The 26,750-nt window shown below is 39.7% G+C and overlaps 1 protein-coding gene and 1 pseudogene across 38 annotated transcripts in view; one reads left to right on the forward strand and one right to left on the reverse strand.

The window, feature by feature from the left end:
- The window catches only part of DOCK3 (dedicator of cytokinesis 3), a 445,464-nt gene extending 420,732 nt beyond the window's left edge, over positions 1–24,732 (reverse strand). For 33 of the 38 annotated variants that reach the window (XR_011526962.1, XR_011526961.1, XR_011526959.1 and 30 more), the window contains exon 1: positions 24,139–24,715. Coding sequence is in view for 30 of the 38 variants with exons in the window: in XM_070575204.1 (XP_070431305.1) it covers positions 24,139–24,175 (37 nt within the window). In the remaining 8 variants the exon portion in view is untranslated. Of the gene's footprint in view, positions 1–24,138 lie in introns of all 38 variants that reach the window. The other 5 variants (XM_070575208.1, XM_070575205.1, XM_070575203.1 and 2 more) reach the window with 3 other exon arrangements.
- On the forward strand, positions 6,076–24,061 carry LOC103559275 (protein SET-like; annotated as a pseudogene).
- Positions 24,733–26,750: the final 2,018 nt, after the last annotated feature.

Below are 26,750 nucleotides of genomic sequence, written 5' to 3' on the forward strand. Positions count from 1 at the left end.
TGAATTGCTTTAGTCTAAGGTAATAAGAGGCCATCAGAAAGGGGACTATCTTATCCACGAGATACAAACCTACAAACCTCATGGTAACCACTAAACAAAAAATCAGAACAAGGGCCTGCCCCATGGTCTAGCAGTTAAGTTCCCGTGCTCTGCTTTGGTGGCCCAGGGTTTCGCCAGATAGAATCCTGGGCGCGGATATGGCACCACTCATCAAATCATGCTTGCCACATGCCACAACTAGAAGGACCTACAACTAAAAATACACAACTATGTACCTGGGGGCTTTGGGAGAAAAAAGGAAGAATAAAATCTTTAAAGAAAAAAAAACAGAGATACAAATAATAAATAAGGAGAAAACAAAGAAACACAACATAGAAAACTACATAACTCAATTGGTAGACCAAAATTCACAGGAGAAGAAACAAAGGAAACACAGGAGAATGAGAAAATTAGTGATAAAATGGCAGCATGAAGCCCTCATGTATCGATAATCACGCTAGACATAAACGGATTGAATTTTCCAATAAAAAGACACAGGGTGATGAGATGGATTAAAGAACAGGACCCAACTATATGCTGTCTCCAGGAAACACATCTCAGCTCCAATGACAAACACAGGCTCAGAGTGAAGGGATGGAAAATGATACTCTAAGCTAATGGCAAACAAAAGAAAGCAGGTGTTGCAATACTTACATTAGACAAACTAGATTCCAAGATAACACAGGTAAAGAGAGACAAAGAGGAGCAGTATATAATGATCAAAGAAACATTCCATGAAGAAGAAATAATATCTATGCAGCCAACATAGGAGCACCAAAGTACATAAAGCAACTATTAACAACCTGAAATAAAACATTAATAATAATAATAGTAAGGGACCTCAACGTTCCACTCACATAAATGGATAGATCATACAGACAGAAAATCAACAAGGAAACAGCGGAATTAAATGAAAAGCTAGACCAGTTGGACTTAAAAGACATATATAGAACATTCCATCCAAAAACAGCAGAACACACATTCTTTTCAAGTGCACACAGAACATTCTCAAGGATAGACCATAAGTTGGGAAACAAGGTAAGCCTCAATAAATTTAAGAAGATTGAAATAATAACAAGCACCTCTTCCAATCACAATTGCTATAAAGCTAGAAATGAGTCAGAAGAAAAAAGCTGAAAAAGGGACAAAGATGTGGAGACAAAACAATATACTATTGAACAAGAAACGGATCATTGAAAGAATTAAAGGAGAAATCAAAAAATATCTGGAGACAAATGAAAATATACCATACCAACTCATACGGGATGCACCAAAAGCTGTATTAGGAGTGAAATTCATCACAATACAGGCTCATCTTAATAAACAAGAAAAATCTCAAATAAGCAACCCCAAACTACACCTAACTGAATTACAAAAAGAAGAATAAACAAAGCCCAAAGTCAGCAGAATGAGAGAAATAATACAAATCAGAGTAGAAACAAATGCTATTGAAATAAAAAAGGCAGTAGAAAGGATCAAAGAAACAAAGAGATAGTTCTTTGAGAAGATAAATAAAATTGACAAGCCCCTAGCCAGACATACAAAGAAAAAAGAGAGAAAGCTCAGATAAATAAAATTAGAAATGAAAGAGGAAAATAACAAGGGACACCACAAAACTACAATGGATTATAAGAGAATACTATGAAAACCTATATGCCAACAAAATGGACAATCTAGAGGAAATGGTTAAATTCTTAAGACTCTTACAACAGCCCAGAGGTGAATCAAGAAGAAATAGAGAATGTGAATAGATCAATCATAAGTAAAGAGATTGAAACAATAATCAAAAGCATCCCAAAGAATAAAAGTCCAGGACCAGACGGCTTCCCTGGGGAAGTCTATAAACTTTCAGAGAGGATTCAATACCTATCCTTCTCAAGTTATTCCAAAAAATTAGGGAAGATGGAACACTTCCTAACACATTCTATGAGGCCAACATCACTCTGATACCAAAGCCTAACAAGGACAACACAAAAAAAGAACACTACAAGCCAATACTGCTGATGAACATAGATGCAAAAGCCTCAAGAAAATATTGGCAACCCAAATACGGCAATACATCAAAAAGATCATACATCATGATCAAGTGAAAATTATATGAGGGACACGGGGATGGCTCAACATCCACAAATCAACCAATGTGATACACCACATTAACAAAATGAGGACTAAAAACCACATGATCATCTCAACAGATGCAAGATCCAACAGCCATTTATGATGAAAACTCTTAACAAAATGGGAATAGAAGGAAATTACCTCAACATAATAAAGGCCATATATGACAAACCCACAGCCAACATCATACTCAATGGGGAAAAAGTGAATGCCATCCCTCTGAGAACAGGAACAAGACAATGATGCTCACTCTCACCACTCTTATTCAACATAGTACTGGAGGTTTTGGTCAGATCAATTAGGCAAGAGAAAGGAATAAAAGGAATCCAAATAGGGAGTGAAGAAGTGAAACTCACTGTTTGCAGATGACATTACCTTATATATAAAAACCCAAAAAAATCCATCACAAAACTAATAGAAATAATTAACTACAGTAAAGGGACAGGGTACAAAATCAACCTACAAAACTCAGTTGCATTTCTGTACTCTAATAACAAACTTACAGAAAGAGAACTCAATAACACAATTCCACTTACAATCACACCAAAAAGAATAAAGTACCTAGGAATAAATTTAACCAAGTATACAATGAGAACTATAACACACTATTGAAAGAAATAGATAATGACATAAAAAGATGGAAAGAGATTCCATGCATGTGTATTGGAAAAATAAATGTAGTTAAAATTTCCATACTACATAAAGCAATCTACAGATTCAGTGCAATCCCAATCAGAATCCCAATGACATTCTTCACGGAAATAGAGCAAAGAATTCTAAAATTCATATGGGGCAGCCAAAAACCCCAAATAGCTAAAGCAATCCTGAGAAAAAAGAACAAAGCTGAAGGATCACAATCCCTGACTTTAAAATGTACTACAAAGCCATAGTAATCAAAACAGCATGATATTGGTACAAAAACAGACACACAGATCAATGGAATAGAACTGAAAGCCCAGAAATAAAACCACACACATACGAACAGCTAAGTGGTCAAGAACACACAGTGGATAAAACACAGTCTCCTCAACAAATGGTGCTGGGAAAACTGGACAGCCACATGCCAGAGAATGAAAGAAGACCATTATCTCACACCATACACAAAAATAAACTCAAAATGGATCAAAGACATGAAAACAAATCTTGAAACCATAAAACTCCTGGAAGATGATATAGGTAGTACACTCTGACATGAAATTTAAAAGCATCTTTTCGAATACCATGTCTTCTCAGACAAGAGAAACAAAGGAAAAAATAAACAAGGGGGAATTCATCAGACTAAAGAGCTTCTGCAAGGCAAAAGAAACTAGGATCAAAACCAAAAGACAACACATCAATTGGGAGAAAATTTTTGCAAATCATATATCCAATAAAGGGTAAATCTCCACAACATATAAGGAACTCACACAACTGAACAACAAGCAAACAGCCCAATCAAAAAATGGGTAGAGGAGATGAACAGACATTTTTCCAAAAAAGATATACAGATGGCCAATTAACACATGAAAAGATGTTCAACATCACTAATCATCAGAGAAATGCAAATCAAAATTACACTAACATATCACCATATGCCTGTTAAAATGGCTATAATCACTAGGACTAAAAATAACAAATGCTGCAGACGGTGTGGAGAAAAGGGAACCCTCATACACTGCTGGTGGGAATGCAAACTGGGGCAGTCACTATGGAAAACAGTATGGAGAGTCATCAAAAAACTAAAAATAGAACTTCTATATGACCCAGCTATCCCACTACAGGGTATCTACACAAAAAAACTGAAATCAACCATCCAAAATAACATATGTATCCCTATGTTCATCACAGCACTATTCACAATAACCAAGACATGGAAACAATCCAAGTGCCCATCGACTGATGATTGGATAAAGATGATGTGGTACATATATATGATGGAATACTACTCAGCCATAAAAAAAATCATCCCATTTGCAACAACATGGATGGACCTGGAGGGAATTATGCTAAGCGAAATAAGCCAGACTGAGAAAGATAAACACCAGATGATTTCACTCATTTGTGGAATATAAATAAACACATGGACAAAGAAAACAGTTCAGTGGTTACCAGGAGAAGAGGCGCAGAAGGTGGGCACAGGGGGTGAAAGGGAGCACTTAGGTGGTGAAAGACAAGAAATAATGTACAACTGAAATTTCACAATGATGTAAACTATTATGAACTCAAATTTTTAAAAAACGAAGAAATTCTTTGAGAAATATCCAATTCAATTAGGAAAAGTAACCTAATGACTACAGGTATTATAGAGGGAGAAGAGAGGAAGAAAGGAGCAGAGCACTTCTTCAAAGAAATAATAGCTGAGAACTTCCCAAACCTGAGGGGAAAAATGGACTTACAAGTACATGAAACCAATAGAACTCCTAATTACATCAATGCAAAAAGACCTTCTCCAAGGCATATAATATTAAAATTGTCAAAAGTCAATGACAAAGAAAAAATATTAAGGGCATCAAGGCAGAAGGAAATAACCTACAAAGGAACCCCTATCAGGCTTTCAGTGGATTTCTCAGCAGAAACCTTATAGGCTAGGAGAGAATGAAATGATATATTCAAAATACTGAAAGACAAAAACTTTCAGCCAAGAACACTCTATCCAGTGAAATAATCCTTCAGATATGACAAAGAAATAAAAGCTTTCCCAGATAAACAAAAGCTGAGGGAGTTCATTGCCATTAAACCTGCCTGACAAGGAAAGATGAAGGGAGCTCTTCTACCTGAACAAAAATACAAAGATTTACAAAGCTTTGAGCAAGGAAACAGACAAAATCAGAAAACTGCAGCTCTCTATCAGAATATGTTAGCAAACAACTATAATATAAAAAGATAAAGGGAAGGAAAGCATCAAAAATAACTATAAACACTTCAATTGAGTCACAAACTTACAGCACAAAAAAATAATTTGTCAAAACAATAACTCAGAAGAGGAAGAGGAAAGGGATAGAATCTGCTTAGGCTAATGGAGATAAGAGGCTATCAGAAGGACTATGTCATCTATGAGATCTTTGATACAAACCTCACAATAACCACTAAAGAAAAAAATCAGAGCAGAGCCACAAATCATAAATAAAGGGAAAACTAAGAAAACCATCACAGAAACCACCAAATTGAAATGGCAGTCAGAAAAACAAGGGAAAAGAAACCATGGAAATACAGAACAACTGGAAAACAAGAGATAAAATGGAAGTCTTAAGCCCTCATATATCAATAATCACTCTAAATGTAAATGGACTGAATTCTCCAATTAAAAGACACGGAGTGGCTGGGGGATTTAAAAACAAGATCCAACAATATGCTGCCTCCAGGAAACACATCTCAGCTCTAAAGACAAACATAGGTTCAACACAGTACTGGAGGTTTTGGCCAGAGCAATTAGGCCAGCAAGAGAAATAAAAGGTATCCAAATTGGAAAGGAAGAAGAAGAAAAATTATTGCTGTTTGCAGACATGATTCTCTATATACAATAAACCCTAAAGGATCCACCAGAAAACTATAATCAACAACTACACCAAAGTTGCAGGGTACAAAATCAACATACGAAAATGAGTTGCATTTCCATACACTAACAATGAACTAAAAGAAAGAGAAGTCAAGAATACAATCCCATTTACAATTACAACAAAAAGAAGAAAATATCTAGGAATAAATTTAACCAAGGATGTAAAAGATCTGTACACTGAAAACTGTAAGACACTGAAAGACACTGAAGAAGACATAAAGAAATGGAAAGATAATCCACACTCATGGATTGGAAAAATAAACATAGCTGAGAGGAAGAGAAGAGAGTGAGCAGGAGCTGGAGTGCAGAGCGTGAGGGAGGGAGCTGAGCTGCCTGCTGAAGCCTCCCCTCCGTAACCAGGAGTCCGGCCAGGGGCCGTGAGCATGCTGCCCCAGCCCCTCCATCATTGCCAGGCCACGAGGGCAGTGCGTGCATGGGAGCCAAGAGGAGAGATAGAGAGAGCGAGCCCCAGAGTAGACAGACAACCAAGCAAGCACCCCCTTCCCTTTCCCTTCCGCCTCCTCCCCACTCCCCACCTCACTCGACCACAGAGTAGCACCACATCTGCACCAGTGGCCAACGTCAGTGAAAAGGAGCTCAACTCCAACTATGGTGGGGCCGACAAGACCTCAGAAAAAGAACAGCAAGAAGCAATTGAACTTATTGATGAAGTACAAAACAAAAGAGACTTAATGAACAAGCTAGCGAGGAGATTTTGAAAGGAGAACAAAAATATAACAAACTCCGCCACCATTTTTTCAGAAGAGGGCAGAATTTATCACCAAAATCCCAAATCTGGGGGTAACAACATTTGTCAACCATCCACAAGTGTCTGCATAGCTTGGAGAGGAGGATGAAGAGGGACTGCATTATTTGAAAAGAGTTGAAGTGACAGAATTTGAAGATATTAAATCAGGCTACAGAATAGATTTTTCTTTTGATGAAAACCCTTACTTTGAACATAAAGCTCTCTCCAAAGAATTTCATCTGAATGAGACTGGTGATCCATCTTCAAAATCCACTGAAATAAAATGGGAATCTGGAAAGGACTGGAGGAAACATTCAAGTCAAATGAAGAATATAGCCAGCAGGAAGAGACAGCATGAGGAACCAGAGAGCTGCTTTACCTGGTTTACCAACCATTCCAATGCAGGTGCAGATGAGTTAGGAGAGGTCACCAAAGATGCTATTTGGCCAAATCCATTACAGTACTATTTGGTTCCTGACATGGATGATGGAGAAGGAGAAGGAGAAGGAGAAGATGATGCTGATGATGATGATGCTGATGATGAAGAAGTAGGATTACAAGATATTGATGAAGAAGGGGATGAGGACGAAGGTGAAGATGATGATGAGAGGAAGGAGAGGAGGACGAAGGTGAAGATGATGATGAGAGGAAGGAGAGGAGGATGAAGAAGATGCCTAATGGAGCACTGATGGATTCCAACCTTCCTTTTTTCATTTTCTCCAGTCCCTGGGAGCAAGCCGCAATCTTTTTTTTTTTCCCCATCTTCTGCTCAGTTGTCCTGTTTTTGAGGTTTCTTTTCTCTCCTTTATACCATGGTTCTTTTCTCTCCTTTATACCATATTTGGGGGGGAAATACCTTGAGCAGAATACAGTGGGAAAAGAATCTCTACCCCTTGCTGTTCCAAATTCATTTTTATCCCTTCCTGTCTCAACAAAAACTTTATGGAATCACACCACCATGCTCTTTGGGAAAAAGAAAAACCTTCTGCTCCATTAGCTCTCCCGGAAGCTGGAGGTTGCTAGGCTCCTGTGTATAGTGCACAGAATTCTAGCTTTCCTCCTTCTTTCTCTGTACATTGGGCTCAGAGATTACACTGTGTCTCCATGTGAATATGTACAGTTAGCATTTACCAACATATATCTGTCTCCTTTCTCTTGTGCTAAAAAAACTTTAAAAAATAGGGTTATAGAAGGTCAGCAAAGGGTGAATTTGAGATGTTTGGGTGGGTTAAGTGGGCATTTTAACAACATGGCCTCTCCTTTGGCATGTTTAATTGTGATGTTTAACAGACATCCTTGCAGTTTAAGATGACACTTCTAAAAAAAATTGTCTCCTAATAATGACCTGAGCCCTGCCACTCGATGGGAGAATCAGAAGAACCTGTAGGATCTTATTTGGAATTGACATTCTCTACTACAATTTTGTTCCTATTTATTTTTAAATGTTCTTTTTGTTTCACTAGAAAGGAAAGATGATCAATTTTAGAAAGCTCAGTTTTAAACATTAAAAGTGTACAAGGTGAGGGCCGGCCCGATGGCTGAGTGGTTAAGTCCAGGTGCTCTGTTTCGGCAGCCTGGGGTTCATCAGTTTGGATCCTGGGCACGGACCTACACACCACTCATCAAGCCCTGCTGTGGCGGCATCCTACATAGGAGAACTAGAATGACCTAGAACTAGGATCTACAACTATGTATGGGGGCTTTGTGGAGAAAAAAGAACAAAATTAGAGGAAGATGGCAACGGATGTTAGCTCAGGGCCAATCTTCCTCACACCACCCCCCCAAAAAAGAATACTTTTAAAAAAAGAGTGGACAAGTTGCTTTGTTATAAGAAAACTAAATGTGTATACAAAGGGGGGAAAAAAGAATAAGCATAGTTAAAATGTACATGTTACCTAAAGCAATCTACAGATTCAACGCAATCCCAACCAGAATCCCAATGACATTCTTCATGGAAATAGAACAAAGAATCCTAAAATGTACATGGAACAACAAAAGACCCCAAACAGCCAAAGCAATCCTGAAAAAAAAAAGAACAAAGTTGGAGGCATCACAATCCCTGACTTCAAAATATACTACAAAGCTATAGCAATCAAAACAGCATAGGACTGGCAGAAAAACAGATACACAGATCAATGGAACAGAATTGAGAGCCCAGAAATAAAACCACACATCTATGGACAGCTAATCTTCAACAAAGGAGCCAAGAAGATACAATGGAGAAAGTCAAGTCTCTTCAATATATGGTGTTGGGAAAACTGGACAGCCACATGCAAAAGAATGAAAGTAGACCATTAGCTTACACCATTCACAAAAAATAACACAAAATGGACTAAAGACTTGAAACCAGAAAATTCCTAGAAGAAAATACAGGCAGGACACTCTTTGACATTGGTCTTAGCAGCACCTTTTCGAATACCATGTCTACTTGGGCAAGGGAAACAAAAGAAAAAATAAACAAATGGGAATTCATCAGGGCCGGCCCCATGGCCGAGTAGTTGGGTTCACGCGCTCTGCTTCAGCAGCCTGGGTTTTTGCTGCTTTGGATCCTAGGCATGGACCTAGCACCGCTCATCAGGCCATGCTAAGGCGGTGTCCCACATAGCAGAACTAGAAGGACCTGCAATTAGAATACACAACTATATACTGGGGCACTTTGGAGAGAAGAAGAAAAAAATGGGAATACATCAAACTAAAAAGCTTCTGCACAGCAAGGGAAACCATCAACAAAATGAAAAGACAACCCACCAACTTACCAAAAATATATGCAAATCACATACCCAACAAGGGGTTAATTTCCAAAATATATAAAGAACTCATACAACTCAACAACAAAAAAACAAACAACCCGACCAAAACTGGGCAGAGGTTATAAACAGACATTTTTCCAAAGATATACAGATAGCCAACAGGCACATGAAAAGATGTTAAATATCACTAATTATTAGGGAAATGCAAATCAAAACTACAATGAGATATCACTTCACACCCGTCAGATGGCTATAATTAAGAAGACGAGTAATAAGAAGTGTTGGAGAGGATGTGGAGAAAAGAGAACCCTCACACACTGCTGGTGGGGATGCAAACTGGTGCAGCCACTACGGAAAATAGTATGGAGATTTCTCAAAAAATTACAAATAGAAATACCATATGATCCAGCTATCTCACTACTGGGTATTTATCCAAAGAACATAAAATCAACAATTAAGAGAGATGTATGCATCCCTATGTTCACTGCAGCATTATTCACAATAGCCAAGACATGGAAGGAACCCAAGTACCCAACAATGGACAAATGGATAAAGAAGATGTAGTGTATATACACAATGGAATACTGCTCAGCCATAAAAAATGATAAGATCGTGCCATTTGTGACAACATGGATGGACCTTGAGGGTATTATATTAAGCAAAATAAGTCAGACAGAGAAAGACAAATACCATATGACTTCACTCATGTGGAAGATAGATAAACACATAGATAAGGAGAACAGATTAGTGGTTACCAAAGGAGGGAGGGGGAGGGCAAAAGGGATAAAGGGGCACACATGTATGGTGATGGATAAAAACCAGACTCTTGGTGGTGAGCAAAAATGCAGTCTATACAGAATCTGAAATATAATAATGTACACCTGAAATTTACACAATGTTATAAGCCAATGTTACCTCAATAAAAAAAGAAAGACGAGACTCCAAAGAGTTCTCTTGTCCTTTAAGTCATATGAAGACACAGAGAGAAGACAGCTGCCCATGAACCAGAAAACAAGCTCTCACCAGACACTAAATCTGCCAGTGCCTTGACCTTGGAATTCCTAGCCTTCAGAACTGTGAGAAATAAATTTCTGTGGTTTACGAGCAAAAAATAACAATAACGCACAGCCAGCATCATACTCAACAGTGAAATACTGAAAGCTTTTCCCCTAAGATCACGAACAAGACAAGGACGCTTGTTTTCACCTATTCAACATAGTGCTGGAAGTTCTAGCCAGAGCAATTAAATACGGAAAAAAAACCAAAAGGCATCCAAATTGGAAATGAAGAGGTAAAAGTATCTCTCTTCACAGATGACATGATCTTATATGTAGAAAACCTTAAAGAATCCATACTCCCTCCCAAAAAAACTGTAAGAGCTAACAGTTGAAGGATACAGAGCAACACATCAGTTGTATTTCTATACACTAACAATGAACAACACAAAAACAAAATTAAGAAAACAATTCCATTTAAAATAGCATCATAAAAATAAAACACTTAGGTATAAATTTAACCAAAAAAGTGAAAGACTTGTACACTGAAAATTACAAGACACTGTTGAAAGAAATCAAAGACAACTTAAATAAACAAAGACATACCATGGTCATTGATTGGAAGACTTAATATTATTAAGATGACAATACTAAACAAAACAATCTATAAATTCAGTGCAATCTCTATTAAAATCCCAATGGCATTTTTTTGCAGAAATAGAAAAATTCATCCTAAAATTCATATGGAATCTCAAGGGACCCAAATAGCCAAAATAATCGTGAAAAAGAAGAACAAAGTTGGAGGACTCACAATTCCTAGTTTCAAAACATACTACAAAGCAACAGTAATCAAAACAGTGTGGTACCATCGTACAGACAGACATATACACCAACAGAACAGAACAGAGAGCCCAGAAACAAATGCTAGCATACATGGTCAAACAATCTTCGAACTAAGGGACTAGGACCATTCACTGGGGAAGGACAGTCTCTTCAACAAATGGTGCTGGGAAAACTGGATATCCACATACAAAAGAATGAAGTTGGACCCTTACCTAACACCATATACAAAAATTAACTTCAAATGGATCAAAGACCTAAACTTGTAAAAGCTAAAACCATAAAACTCTTGGAAGAAAACATAGGTGAAAAGTTTCATGATGGATTTGGCCATGATTTCTTGGATATGACACCAAAAGCACAGGCAACAAAAGAAAACATAGATAAATTAGATTTCATCAAAATTAAAAACTTTTGTATATCAAAGGACACTATAACAGAGTGAAAAGGCAAATCATAGGATGGGAAAAGACATTTGCAAATCATCTATCTGGTAAGGGATTAATATAGAGAATATATAAAGAACTACAACTTAATAAGGACAAAAAAACTATTTAAAAACAGGCAAAGTACTTGAATAGACATTTCTCCAAAGAAGACATACAAATGGACAAAAGCACATGAAAAGATACTCAACATAGTTAATTATTAGGGAAATGCAAATCAAAATCACAATGAAATACCACTTCACACCCATTTGGATAGCTATTATAAAAACATTTTTTAGAAAATAGAAAATAAGCATTGGCAAGGACATAGAGAAGTTGGAATCCCTGTGCATTGCTAGTGGGAATGTAAAATGGTGCAGATGCTATGGAAAACAATATGGCAGTTGCTCAAAAAATTAAACATAGAGTTACCATATGATAAGTAATTCTACTTCTACGTCTACACTCAAAGGATTTGAAAACGGAGTCAAACAGACACTTGTATGCAAAATGTTCACTGCAGCATTATTCACAGTCAAAAAGTAGAAACAACTCGAGTGTCCCTCAACAGAGAATGGATAAACAAAATGTGATACATATATACAAGATAGTATTCCTCCAAAGAAGATATACAGATGGCCAATAAGCACATGAAGAAATGCTCAACATCACTAATCGTTAAGGAAATGCATTTCAAAACCACAATGAGATACCACATCCATTAGGATTGCTATTATCCAAAAAAGGAAAATAGTAAATGTCGGTGAGAATGTGGAACCTTTACACATTGCTGGCGGTAATGTAAAATGATACAGCTAGTGTGGAAAACAGTTTGGCAATTTCTCAAAAAGTTAAACATTACCATTTAATCCAGCAATTCCAATCCCAGGTATCTACCCAAGAGAACTGAAAATAGGAACTAAGGAACTAAGGAACTAAGATACTTGTAAACCAATGTTCACAGCAGCTTTATTCACAAGAGCCACAAGGTGGAAACAACGCAAATGTGCATCAACAGATGAATGGATAAACAAATGTGATATATACACATACAATGGAATATTATTTAGTCATAAAAAGGAGTGAAATTTGATACATACTACAACACAGATGAACCTTGAAGACATTATGCTAAGTAACATAAGCCAGAAACAAAAGGACAAATATTATATGATTTCATTTATTTACGGTATCTGGAATAATCAAATTCATAGAGACAGTAAGTAGAACAGAGGTTACCAGGAGCTAGAGGGAGGGGTAGAGTTTATGTTTGGGATGATAACAGAGTTCTGGAAATAAACAGTACAGATAGTTATAGTTATACATGTATAACTATAGTTTACATATAACTATTTATATAACTATGTAAACTATAGTTATACACGTAGTTATACAACAATTTGAATGTACTTAATGCCACTGAATTGTACACTTAAAATGGGTAAAATATACATTTTATGTTTATTTTACCAAAATAAAAATAAATAATTTTTAAATATTGAGGTGAAAAATTAACCAATTAAAGCAGATCATTATTCTACATACCTAACACAGAAACCTGCCATAGTTTCCGAAAAAGCAAATCAATAAAAACAATGAGTGCTTCATGGGACAACTACAGTACCATTACCTACAGTCATATACCACTGGCTCAGTGCCTAAATATTTCAGTACGTTTAGATGCATCAGAAGATTTTTTTTTTTTTTTTGAGGAAGATTATCCCTGAGTTAACATCTGTTGCCAATCCTCCTCTTTTTCCCTGAGGAAGACTGGCCCTGAACTAACATCCATACCCATCTTCCTCTACTTTATATGTGAGACGCCTGCCACAGCATGGCTTGACAAGTGGTACGTAGGTCTGCACTAGGTCCGCACCCGGGACCCGAACCAGTGAACCCCAGGCCACTGAAGCAGAAGGTTCAAATTTAACCACTGCGCCACCTGGTCAGCCCAAAATATTTTCTTTTCAAATGATTCCTTCCCTCCATCCATAGTGCTCCAGGCACCCTTAAGTGCTTCCTCCCTTTCCCATAGCAAAAAGTAAAACAAAACCCTCTCCTTCTTGGCTTTCCTCATGCAGATGTCATACCCAGAAGAGAAACTGCCCTCTGTACACACCAAATTTACATCAGGTTCTATCACTCCCAGAGAACTGCTTCTGTTCCAAAGATAGGCATTCCTACAAAGCTTAGCCTTGACCATGAGTCAGAAAGTTCTTTTAACAGGACTGAGTCCATTATAAAGGCACTGAATCTCCAAAGGAGAGGAAAGGAGCTGCTTTAGTTTTTCACACAGCTGATTACCCAGTTTTCCCATGAACAAGTTCAATTCAGGTCTAGCTTGGAAATGTATGACCGAGGAGAGAAGCAAACAGCAATGAGCAGCTGACAAACAGGAAAAGGAAAAGGATGACACTCAAAGTAGCTACAGAGAAAAGAAATATACAGAGAGAGAAAAAATACACAGAAAAAACAAAAATGTCATTTCAAGTCATATCAGTGAGTCAGAGTCCCACATATCCCCCCAAATTCCCTGAGAGCATCACAGCCAGATGAGAAAAGAATAAACAAACAATAGAACCACTAACTGGAATCAGTCATTTTTCTAGGGACTTCAGTGAGGAAGCAAACAAGTACCACAGTACTAATATCATAATCACTCGTTTGTATTAACGCCCAATTATCAGAAAGTTCAGTTAAACAATTGATGCCCAAGAAGTTGAACGTAGTATGGGACATTTTGTTTTTGTAATGCTTGAGGATTTATTCCTCTCAAGCATGTATCAATTTTGAAATTTTTGAAAATACAAATCTGTAGAGGAAATAATGCCCTATGTTGACACGGATGCAGAGAAACAAGTACCCTCACTGTCCTGGCAATAGTTGATTTCAAACAACCAACTACTCAGAAGTAGGAGACTAAATTACAGTACATCCATATTATGGAACAGCAGTCATTAAAACAACGAACATTCCAGACATAAGAACATGTTTATAGTATAATATATTTAAAAGATTCTAAGACAACATATACAGGATGGTCCTAAATTTATTTTAAATGCCTACTTAAATGTATACAGAATAAAGACTGGAAAAATATACTAATACACTGAGAGGGTTTATGTCTGGGTAACAAAAAGAAGATATCATCCTTATTCTCTTTTTTTGTGTTTTTTTCCTATATTTACTGACATTTCTATAATAAGCATGTATCTTATGTAATCAGAGGGGAAATGTTACATAGAAAAAGAAAAAACTCAAATGTATTCAGCATATTAAATTCACAATACAGGAAAGAATAGAATACGTTATACTTTAGAAAAAATTTCAAGAGAAAAAGACAAAATCTTTTCTTGATGCTTTTAAAGGTTTAACCTTGAGTCCTCTGGAAAAGTCACTCATCCAAAACACAACTTCCCCAAAAACGTCAAATGAAAGAGATACTGTTGTGGTAAGTTCAAACTGCATCCCAATTACCTGCTACAAGATTTCCAAATCCTTGTTGTAATAACTGTGAAACTCAAGGTGAGGTGAATTCATACTGGAATCCTAAAGCTACCATCCAAAATCAGTCATTTGATCTCAGCAGTAAACCTTCCTGACAGGCTCAAAAAAAGAAAGGCCAAGAAAAAAAGTGTATTCATGATGTCACAAATTTCTAACAACTAAGTATTGTTAGATTTACAGCCCACCTTTTAAAATACTGTAAGAATTAACAAAGCAAAATGAAACTCTTCACTAGGTTGGACTCCTAATTAAGCATTTATTGATCACACACTATCTGCTAGGTCCCAGAGTTACAAACATGAAGAGAAAGTTCCTATCCTGGAGAAGCTCAATCTCCTGAGGCAAAGAGATGCAATTAAGTATGATCTAAACGGATAAGCGCCATACTGGAGACTGGTACCAACTGCTGTAGGAGCAAGAAGCAGTGCTTATTTATATTGGGCAGAGCTGGGGAAGGCATCAAAGAAGAGATGACATTTGAGCTTTTTAAGTTGGCACTCCCCAGGCAGAGAAAGGTAGTCACTGCATTCCTGTCATATTATAACAACCTGAGAAAAGCAACAAAGGTAGGAAAGTTACAGGCCTGTCTGGAAAACGGTGGAGTTGTCCAGCATATCTAAAGTGCAGGGAATGTAGAGAGGATGTCAGAAACAAAACTCAAGACAAGTTTGGTGCCACCCTTCCTCCTGTACATAAAGATGAAAATGGACTTAACATCTTTTCAATGCTAAAATTTGTCACTCCCCACACTTAAAATTAAGGCCACAGAGACCTCTTAGCAGCATCTCTCCTCCTTGGCTACAGACCATGGTCTGGTCAGGAGCCGACCCTAACCCCAAACACAGTCAGGTTCACAAAGGTGGCACAGCTGGCACTGCCATGAAACGTTCAATAAGTCAGCCAGATAATTTGTATTCAAAACACGACACAACAAAATCTAGTTTTTTATAAACTGGACACTTCCCTCTAGATAATAAAATTTTTTCTGATTCTGTCAAACATTTTCATCAGCCACTTGGAAAAAAGACAGAAGACAATTTTATCAATTGTGTAGCTAAAGGTTCAAATAAAAGATAATAATATGTGGGATAACAAACTCAAGCTTCAAAAAGACTTGACAGGATGTACTGACGAGCCAAATACATCTAGTCGCCACCTCCCCCAACTTAGACCAACAAAGGCAAGCCAAATATGCTCCCCCTCAATGAAATGTAATGGAAATGAACATAAAATCTTTAAAAAAATGAAACTTTTACATTTATGAAAAACTAAAATTTTACATTTATGTTTATTATCAATCATACAAGTTCAAGACGGAGGAGATCTAGCTTGACTTCAGTTCATATGAAATAAAACCTACAATTTAGTTGTTATAAATTCAATCTGAGTAATTAGTGTGAAATGGCAGCTCAAAAGTCTCCAAAAATCAGGTTTTATGCCACACTGACAAAAAATGTCCAATTCAATGCTATGAATATGTGTATAAGACCTTCTACATGCCTGATACTGAGTTATGTCCGTCAAGAATATACAAACATAGGGGCCAGCCCCATGGCCGAGTGGTTAAGTTCGCGCACTCCACTTCGATGGCCCAGGGTTTCGCCAGTTCAAATCCTGGGCGCAGACATGGCTCCACTCATCAAGCCATGCTGAGACGGCATCCCATATGCCACAACTAAAAAAAGGACCCACAACTAAAAAAACATACACAACTATGTACCAGGGGGCTTTGGGAGAAAAAGGAAAAAAATAAATAAAATAAAATCTTAAAAAAAATACAAAGATAAATATAGCACAATCCTTAATTTTAAGAATTTATAGCCTAAAGCAGTGTTTTTTTAACCATGGCTCACAAAATCGAGTGAGTTGCTACCAATATTTTTTAACGAAATAGAAATGAACAGAAAATATCAGAGTACACTGTACAAAATACACAGTACTATATCATGAAACTTTAACTTTTTCATATACATCCATATATGTATATTTATGTGAATATACATATGTATATACATAAGAGATCATTTTAAATGTATTTCTTATTGTAGATTATAGTCAAAAGTTAGACATTAATCTAATGGAAGAGGATAAAATAAATATACCACTGTAAGGTACAAATTATAGAATTTAAAAGAATAAAACCCATCTGGTTAGAGATAGAGAGGGGTATGGTCAAAGGCCTAGAAAAAGATATACAAAGATAGCAATATATGAAAGGAGCCTTGACAGATAGGAAAGAATTTGAGAGATGAAGACAGGGTAAAAGCCCCCATATAGAAGGAATATACGAACAAAGACATGAAGCAGCAAATAACAAGTGTTTAATAGGTGACAAATAGTCCTGGCACATGGCAGCACTGGTATAATGAAGTCCACACAGAAGGACTTGGGGAAAGTTAAGTTTGGCTAAAGTGTAAAGTACAAATAGGTCAGCAGATGAGAGAGAAAGCAAATTTGAGCCATAACATGAAAGTGCTGGACACACAGTAAATACTTAATGATTGTTAACTATTCCAACTAGCCTTACATAGTTCTGGACTCTTAAACCATATTATCTCTAAGATCCCTCACAATTCTAAAATTTTATGAATTACTGAAGGGCTATGATACAAATTATTTATATGTAGACACAGAACACGGACTAATAAGAAATTACAGGGAGTCTATTGTATTCAATAAGGAAGAACGTTCTAATCACAACTGTCTAACAATAAAATGAGCTGTCCCAAAAAGTGGTGAGTGCAGTGTCATTAGATGTATTTGAATAAAGGCCAAATGTACATCTGTTTGAGGTAAGAGATTAAGTCTATAATAAATAAAGTTCAGCATTTATCATATGCTAATTCTTCCATCAATTTTGGTCCTCACTCATCAATCAGCAAGAGCTCATGAATGAGTTTTGAAGAGAGAGGGAGAAACAAACAGATGGTAGCAGGAGGTAGGAATTTTATTCCACTGTAGATAAGTAGGAAAACAGGAAGCTTCTGAATGACATTTCCCAACATAGTAATTATCTCCACTAGAGTATCCTAATGTGTGATATAGCAAATCAACTGCAAGTACCTGGGCCATAGCTAAAATAATCTGGCAATGTATTTATGAAATTTTTTTACGTTCCCAGAGCCTTTACATGAAAAAAAATCTTGCTTTTTCATACAAAATCTGTCAAGAGACGTTATGAAAGCCTTGAGAGCATAATCATAAACAGGTTTGTTCCTTAAAGCAAAAGCACAACACTGGAATTAAAGCCCTAATATAGTATATCCAATAACGCTTACACATTGGGAATAATTTCTTGTCATCAAGAATAAAGACACAAGGGGGGCCGGGCCCATGGCTGAGTGGTTAAGTTTGCACACTCTGCTTCAGCAGCCCAGGGTTTCGCTGGTTTGGATCCTGGGCGCGGACATGGCACCGCTCATCAGGCCATGCTGAGGCAGCATCCCACATGCCACAACTAGAAGGACCCACAACTACAATATACAACTATGTACTGGGGGGCTTCAGGGAAAAAAATTAAAAAAAAAAAAGATTGGCAACAGAGGTTAGCTCAGGTACCAATCTTAAAAAAAAGAAAAAAGAGAATAAAGACACAAGAATTCAAAAAAAGATCCAACTTACAAACTATTAAAAATTAAACTTAAGTACCAACGTAAAAATGTGGTATGAATACAAAGTACTTTCAATTTCAATGATTCTTTTAAGACTGTCATGCCTCCAAATGTGTCTAAAAATGCTAGACAGAAAATGGTGTCATGTTTACAATTTAGCTTAATGTTTATAAAGCACAATCTTAGAACCTGTATGATAAAATGAACTGTAACATTTGAACAGTCTATCAAATACTGTTGCAAATTGACTTTTCCATTAAAAATGCTGATAATTTCCAATTGATTATTTCCTGTTTGCTTTACAGAATGACAGATCAAAACAGACCTTTTGGGTTGAGAAGGCACTCAACAAATGTTTGCTGAATTTAACTTCTTTCCTCCCTACTAACAGTATCTTAAAAAGAAAGCAATAGTACTCAACATACTCCTCAGGACTGTTTAAAAACCTGCCTTCTGACTTGTCATGCCTTGAATCTGTATTCATTACCAATGCAAATCATCACATTCAGAAGCAGAACAACAAAAACTAAGTAGTCTTATAAAAATGTTTAATATAGACATAAAATTCCTTAAATCTAACTATGCAGTTTAAATTGAAAAGTCTGTAGAGAATGTCTTATCTTTTGAACCAGAGACATACAGTACTGACAAATTCCTTTCAGAGGCAACGTGGTGTAATGAAAGAAGCTTTGCCTTAGAATCCCCAAGTCCTGAGTTCAAATCTCAATTCAGAATTTATTGGCTTAAGTACCTTAAATCAATCACAACTTCTCTCAGCTAAAGTTTTTTTCTCATCTGCTTAAAAAAGAAGGGAGAGGTGGTATTATGGTGTAAAGCTCAAGCAGAATCATGATGTGAAAGTTTCCTGTAAACACTAAACTCCTGATCATAAAACAGAGAATACATCCTCACTTTTCAAAATAAAATGAAGTCCAGGGTGTATGACATCTTCTCTACCCCTAGTGGATATCTTTACCTCTCAGACGTATGGAGCCCTTTCAGAGGCTTCAAAGGCTCGGATTTCCTCATGGAGCACATAACTAAAGCGCCCACTGCCCTCATCCTATTTCAATCAGTTGTAGCCCATTTATCAACAAACTTAGTGAAATTTTCTGAACACTGTTTCTTTCAGATCTGGTTTCACGGATCTATTCCCTCCCCACCTTCAGATGCCTCTGCACCACAGCATCTTTATAAGTTAAATTTCTTTTAGGGACTCAGGACTTTTTTTTTAAGTACTTTCTTTTTTCCTATCTGGGGAAAATCAAGCAAAATGAAATTAGGTAAAAGTAGGGCAGAAAGGATGCATTACTTTTTAAATTAGGAAAAAATATAACATTACAAAACTAAATCATAAGGTATTCTGGTTGGTAACGTGGAAAATATTTCATGGTCTACTAAGTGGGGATTAGGAACAATTAAGCAACAAATGGCCTGAATTATTAAAAAATTTACTTCATGACAGAAAAATAAACAAGATGACCTTCTTTTTTTTTAAGATTATTCTTCCTTTTTCTCCCCAAAGCCCCCGGGTACATAGCTGTGTATTTTTAGTTGTGGGTCCTCCTAGCTGTGGCATATGGGACACTGCCTCAGCATAGCTTGATGAGTGGTGCCATGACCACGCCCAGGATTCGAACTGGTGAAACCCTGGGCTGCCAAAGCAGAGTGCGCAAACTTAACCACTCGGCCACAGGGCCGGCCCCCAAGATGACCTTCTGAAGTAGCTTCCAATTCTAAGATGCCAAAAAATAGATATGCACTCAAATCTTTGATGCTATTCTATTTTAGGAGTTTAATTACAAACATTCATGTTTTATTTGCTATTGGTGTTTGCTGCTGCTGCTGCTGTTAGAAGATGGGAAAAGTAGTGGCCGGCCCGGTGGGGCAGTGGTTAAGCGCGCACATTCCGCTTTGGCGGCCAGGGGTTCGCTGGTGCAGACATGGCACCGCTTGGCAAGCCATGCTGTAGCAGGCATCCCACATATAAAATAGAGGAAGATGGGCACGGATGTTAGCTCAGGGCCAGTCTTAATCAGCAAAAAGAGGAGGACTGGCAGCAGATGATAGCTCAGGGCTAATCTTCCTCAAAAAAAAAAAAAAGAAGATGGGAAAAGTATTTTCTTGGTCTTCGGTTTCTATATTTAGTAGTTTGGGTGCAATCAATATGGGAAAAAGATGTTTCACAAAAATGGTTGGATTTTTCTCACCAAATGCACTTCAGGACAGGAAGCTTCTTAGAAATGTAAAATAAAGAATGGAAGGATGCAGGGCTTTCCAAGCATACATGGCAACAGAAAGGAAAGCTGAGAATCTCTAAGAGGGAAAGAGACATAAGGAGTCAGAACACGGGCTAAAGGGTTGAGTAAATAACAGCTCTTTGTACTATCAGAGAAGGACAGGAAGAGAGTCAAGTATATCACAAAATACTACCCATCGCCAATAAGAAAATTAAGAGGAATATTCAATTGTTGAAGGACAAAAAGGACTAAACAACCTCTGAGATCCAGTTTCTTTATCTGTATAATGAAGATAGTATTAGGACTGCTCTGGGAATCTACATGGTATAACACGAGTGAGAATCCCCAGCACACTGACAGGGCAAACTTTGATCCTCAAAAAAGGGTAGTTGCCTCCCCTCCCTCTAAAGTCAATCACAGAATATTACAAAGGACAGCAAAGCTCAGATATCACCTAGTCCTAAGTGAATAAACCAAATAACTTGAAAATGTTATAACTTGTACAGAATTCCTATATTATAAAAAGCCTAAAAGGCAGTAACATATTACTACAGGATCTCCAAAACCTTACTAATGTCAAATAAAAATGAAGAGCTTCAGTGGAAAAAACTCCTTTGCACTGTTGCAACAGGGGACTTCTTCCCTCACCAACATCCGAGCAATTTCTCCAAATTGGTGGGAAGTAGGTATAAGTTTTCCCTCCTTGCTGTAAAGGATTATGGGTTAGCAAGCAGAGAGAAATCTGTGCTCCAAGTTGGTCATAAAAATCAAAGTTGGAACTCAAAACATTTTCTCATAGGAATAACGATAATGGTTAGCTCTTCAAACTAGCAATTAAACAATGCAGCTAACATACCATTTTAATTGACTATTTTTCTCATTGTAAGTACAATATTTAAGCTACTTGATAGATGGAACTGGATTTTATGAAAAGGCCTGGGAGTGTAGGCCTAACATGCTTACAAAAAAAATGTATCCTGAGTTTTTTCTGTTTTTTTGAGGAAGAGTAGCCCTGAGCTATCATCTGCTGCCAATCCTCCTCTTTTTGCTGAGGAAGACTGGCCCTGAGCTAACATCCGTGCCCATCGTCCTCTATTTTATATGTGGGATGCCTGCCACAGCATGGCTTGACAAGTGGTGCCATGTCCGCACCCGGGATCCCAACTGGTGAATCCTGGGCTGCCGAAGCGGAAAGTGCACACTTAACCGCTGTGCCAACAGGCCGGCCCCTAGCCTGAGTTTTGAACAATTTACATAAGAACTTTCAGACCATAACTGAGGAAGGGACAGTGGAAGAAAGCTCCGAGAGAAGTAGGAAGAGTTGCCTCATTTGGCAGAAAAGGCATCTAAATTACACTAAATCACAGCTGCTGATGTCTTCAGAATAGCTCTCTCTCCCATTTAACAAGCATTTAAGTCCTGCCCTGTGCCCAACACAGTGCCCCTCCATAGGAAAGAATTTTTCTAAAGCTGAACCCACAGTCCTAGGAATGCAAGAATTTCGTTCCATCTTCCTGAATAAATCACACACCAAATCCCAGTACTCTGAGATTCACATATGCCTATCTTGAGTACCTTATATTGCCCCCTCGAAACTAACAAACCTGAGGAAACATCTAGCGTTATTATTACTCCAAGTACTAAAGGGAAAAGAAAGAATTAACATGTATTAAGCACTTGGTATGCTCTCGTTTGATTTTCACAACCCTGTAGGTAAATATTATCCCTAATTTACACATTAAGAAAATGATGTTAAGTAACTTGCCCACAACAGCAGCAAAGAGGAGCCAAGACTCAGAACTCTGCCAACTCCACTACTCAAGGATTCCTCCCCAGAAGGAAAGAAATTATTACTTAGGTGCCACTGGATAGGTGACCACTTTCACATCAATTATTTGTTCTTATAGCTAAGCAGTTCTGAGAGAAAGTTCTGGAGAAGACAAACCATCAACTTCTCATTTCACAAAATCTATTTAGTATTTAGGGAATGCTCTAAGAGAAAGGGTAAAATGTCCCCAGAGGTTAATCACGGCTCTTTGCATCGTTTCCCAATTCCTTCTCAACAGAAACTAGGGCTTCTATTATCACTTCCATCCTAGCATGTTATCATGCCGTTATTGCATAGCTAATTAAAAACTTCAGAAAGGTATCTTTCAAAACAACATTTTCTACCAGCATAGAAGCTCTCTCTGCAGGTCCCTAAATTTAAATAAATTCAATTTCACATAACTTGCCTGACAGTATCCATAAACATTTGTTACTACTGCCAGTTTAAAAAGTTATTTTGTAGTGAACTGTGAATTAAATCTTGATTGAACCGCAGTAAAAAATGGGGAACAAAAATCTATGTTTAGACAGATTCCCTATCTACAGTTTTTCATCACAAGCTTAGGGGGAAAAAACCCTATACACTCAATATCTTAAATCTGTTTCTAACTGAACATGATGACAGGTGACTTACAATAATGCAATGTGGGTGAACTCTTCTACCATGTAATTGCCACAAAACACCAACATTATAAAAGTAAAACTAACATTCAATCCCTCAAATTATCGAATATTCTTATTAAGAAGTTGAATGTTATGAGAATTATTTAGCTTCTAGAGTTTTACACTTGTAACAGACAAAAAGAACATTCTAAGAGGAATAATGGTTTCATCTGAAAACGGGATTTTTTTCTAAATTGTGACTATAATACACACTAAACATTGAGACATGGCCAATAACACTTCCCACTGTAACGTAATTAGTTTTAATACTGAAGACAAATCAGTACTGACTGCAAATCAAAATGGATCAAACATTTGTAGTCAAATGTCTGCAAAATTTTGAACAGGGAAAAATGATGTCAACGTTTTTTATCCTTTTATTTGTAAGGTTCCAGCCCAAAAATAAACAGTCATCCGGCTCACCAACTCAGGTGCGGAAACATTAAATCTGACGTTTGGGAGTGGAGGAAAGAGACTCCCAGGATTTGGCTTCTTGGGTAAAACTGCCCTGCGCCCCACACTAGAAACCTCAGGCAGCCGCTGGGGCCTCGCCGGCCCCTCCCGCCGGCCGCACCTGCCGAGGCCGCGCCGCCAGCGCCCCCTGCCGCCCTCCCGGCGCCCAGAGAGCCGCTCCCTCCCCCGCGCCGCGCCGCGCCGCGCCGCGCCCGCGCCGCCCCCGCCCCGCGCTTGCCCCGCGCCCGCTCCACGCCGAGGCCGCGCAGCCTGCGGGCAGGGGCGGGGGCGCGCGGGCGCGAGGTGAGGCGGGGCCGATACGGGGCCGAGAGCACGGGCGCGTCCCCGGAACCCCCGCCGCGGCCAGGCCCAAGCCTCACCTACCTACGCCGTATTTCTCTTCCTCCGTGGGGGTCCACATGGCCGGACGCGGCCCCGCGGGCGCGGCGGCCAGGCGACAGCGCGGCGGGGACGACCGCGGGCCCGGCTGTGGCGCACCGCGAGCCGAGGCGGCGGCGGTCAGGCGGCGCGGGGCAGTGGGCGGCGCATCCCTCACAGGCCGTCCGGGATGCAGCTGCCACGTCCGGACCGCGAGGCTCCGCAGGCGACCCAGCAGTCCCGGGCGGTGCGGGTGCGGATGCGGGCTCGCCACCTGTCCGGCGCCGCCGCTCAGTTCCTCACAGCTCCGCGGCTCAGCTCCCAGCGCCGCCGCGGCTCGGATCTCCTCAGCGGGCTCGCAGGACGCCCGCGCATGCGCCGCTGCCCGGGCTCGCGCCGCCCGAGCCCGCGCGCGAGCCCACGCGCCACCGCCGCGCGCCAACCGAGGGAAATCCGCGAGAGGCGATTGGACTGCCCCGCGGGGGTCAGGACTAGTTCCTCGGCGCAGCGCGGGCTCTTGGTGACAGCAAGCTCTGGAGGAGGCAGGGCTGGACAAGTGGGAGGCTCTCGCCTCCCCTCCACGGGCTTCAGCGTCCAGTGCCTTCTGCCAGGCACGCCGAGTTCGTCGCGGGCCCCCAATCTGAGAGGGGAGAGCTGGGAAGAGAGGGAACGATGCCCTTTTCAGACCCATCCTAGTGTCACCCACAGCGCTGTCACAGCCTCATGCCCGGAAAGGTCCCGCGAGCCACCCTGAGCATCTCCTCAGCCCTCAAGGTGGGGCCGTGGCGGGACAACCGGGTAGGGCATATTCGTGCCCCTCGCTCTTTGGTCTCTGGGACGCCTTCTAGGCGAAACAGCTGACGTCTCATTGGTTCTTGTTTCGGTGAGTTGGCCTGCGCCGTAAATATTTGGGCCTGAACAATCACAGCAGCCTTACTAGAGGGAAGCACCTCCTCGCTGGGATCCCGGGTCCCTACCCTGGGCACCTTCTCTGCTGCTCCTAGGTTTCTGCTTCCCAAGTCATTGTGAGTCTCTGGCTAGGGCCTGAAACTTTACTCCTTTCTCTCCTCCCTAAGAATCCGGTCACTCTTACAACTACAGCTATCACCTTGTGACCCTAGGTCAACCACTCATCAAAGACCAGGATAGTCCTGGCAACTGCAGGACTTCTCCTTTCCACTTATATCTGGACCACATGGTGTTCCCAGCCGTAATCCCAGCAGATCCATCCATCTCTGTCACCAGCACTACCAAGTCAAAACCCTGGTGTCATCCCTAGCTATCACTCTTGGACACCCCACCTGTTTAAAGCCCAGCTCATCACCTCACCTCCAGGAAACCTTCCCTGATTCTGCAGCTAGCAGACTGGATCCTTCGCTCTTTTGCCTGTGATTCCAGCTATGCATTTGTGTCTTATTTCTCCCGTAAGACTGTCAGCTCCCAGAAGGCAAGCGCCAGGCTAAAGTCACCTTTCTGGTACCTCAGCACCCAGCCTAGCACCTGGCACACACTTGTTGAGTAGGAAACAAGACTACTATAAGAATATCTTGGTAATCAATAAATCTCGTTGATTCTTCCTTCGTGATGTCCTTTATGATTGGTTAGTATTCCCAGGCTTAACTGTGCTCACCTGGATTATTGCCACAGACTCCCAGCTCCTGACCTATAGACTCCTCCCACCAATGAAGGCTGCCCAATCCTGCCCCAGGAAAATGTTCTGGAAGTGACTGAGTTTCTCGATAACTAGATACATTTTTTTTTTTTTTGGTCCAAGAAATAATAAAAGAGAGATCCTTGTTTATGTAGCTAACTGTTCCAGGAAGATAGACCCCTGCCCAGTGGCCACTATGGAACATGGACCATGGAAAGAAGTCACATTCCCACAAAGCTTTCTCCAGGGAGCTATCCAGCAAGTAGGGCCAAGTTACAGAGACTTTCTAAACAACCTTAAAGCTCATATTTCATCCTCTAGTTGCTCTCCATTGGCTGATGTACGTGATGACAGTTTCAGAACCTAAGGACTGATTTCCCCAAAGTTTACTCTTTTATTCTCAGTCTGAATCCATCTTAGATGATGACTTCCCCAGATGAAGACAGTCCCAATCCACAACTGCACACCTCAGCTCAGGAATGAGAGGGCATTAATCCCAACCAGCCAAGGAGAAAGAAAGGGGATCAAGGTAAGAAGGAGGGCGTCTGATAAGTCCTAGACTCCTAGAGAGCCTGTTTGTACTAAATTTAGATTGTTTTCTTGAGTTGAAGCAAAAGGGCGTAGCACATGTTGTGGAGAATCAGCCTTTGGCAGGGCTATGCACCCACTCTCCTATACCTACAGCATCTGTTCTGAGCTCTTTCTCAGGCTCTCAGTCCACTCAACTGAATGAGGCTCTTAATCTGCTCTCACCCCTCCCAGCATGTGAGCCGACCTCCACCTTGCCTCTGAAAATCAGGAGCCTCACTGCCCTGCCCTCCTCTCCTTTCCACTCACTCATCGTAATGTTCTCATCACCACTCAGGTTCATTGCCTGCTCCTTCTCAGGATCCCCAGGAACCCACTGCACCAGTGTTGCTCCCTGTGCCCCATTTTCACCCTGTTCTGTTCCACAGGCTCCTTCCAT

Source organism: Equus przewalskii, chromosome 15 (assembly GCF_037783145.1).
Source record: "Equus przewalskii isolate Varuska chromosome 15, EquPr2, whole genome shotgun sequence".
In the NCBI taxonomy this organism is placed as follows: domain Eukaryota; kingdom Metazoa; phylum Chordata; class Mammalia; order Perissodactyla; family Equidae; genus Equus; species Equus przewalskii.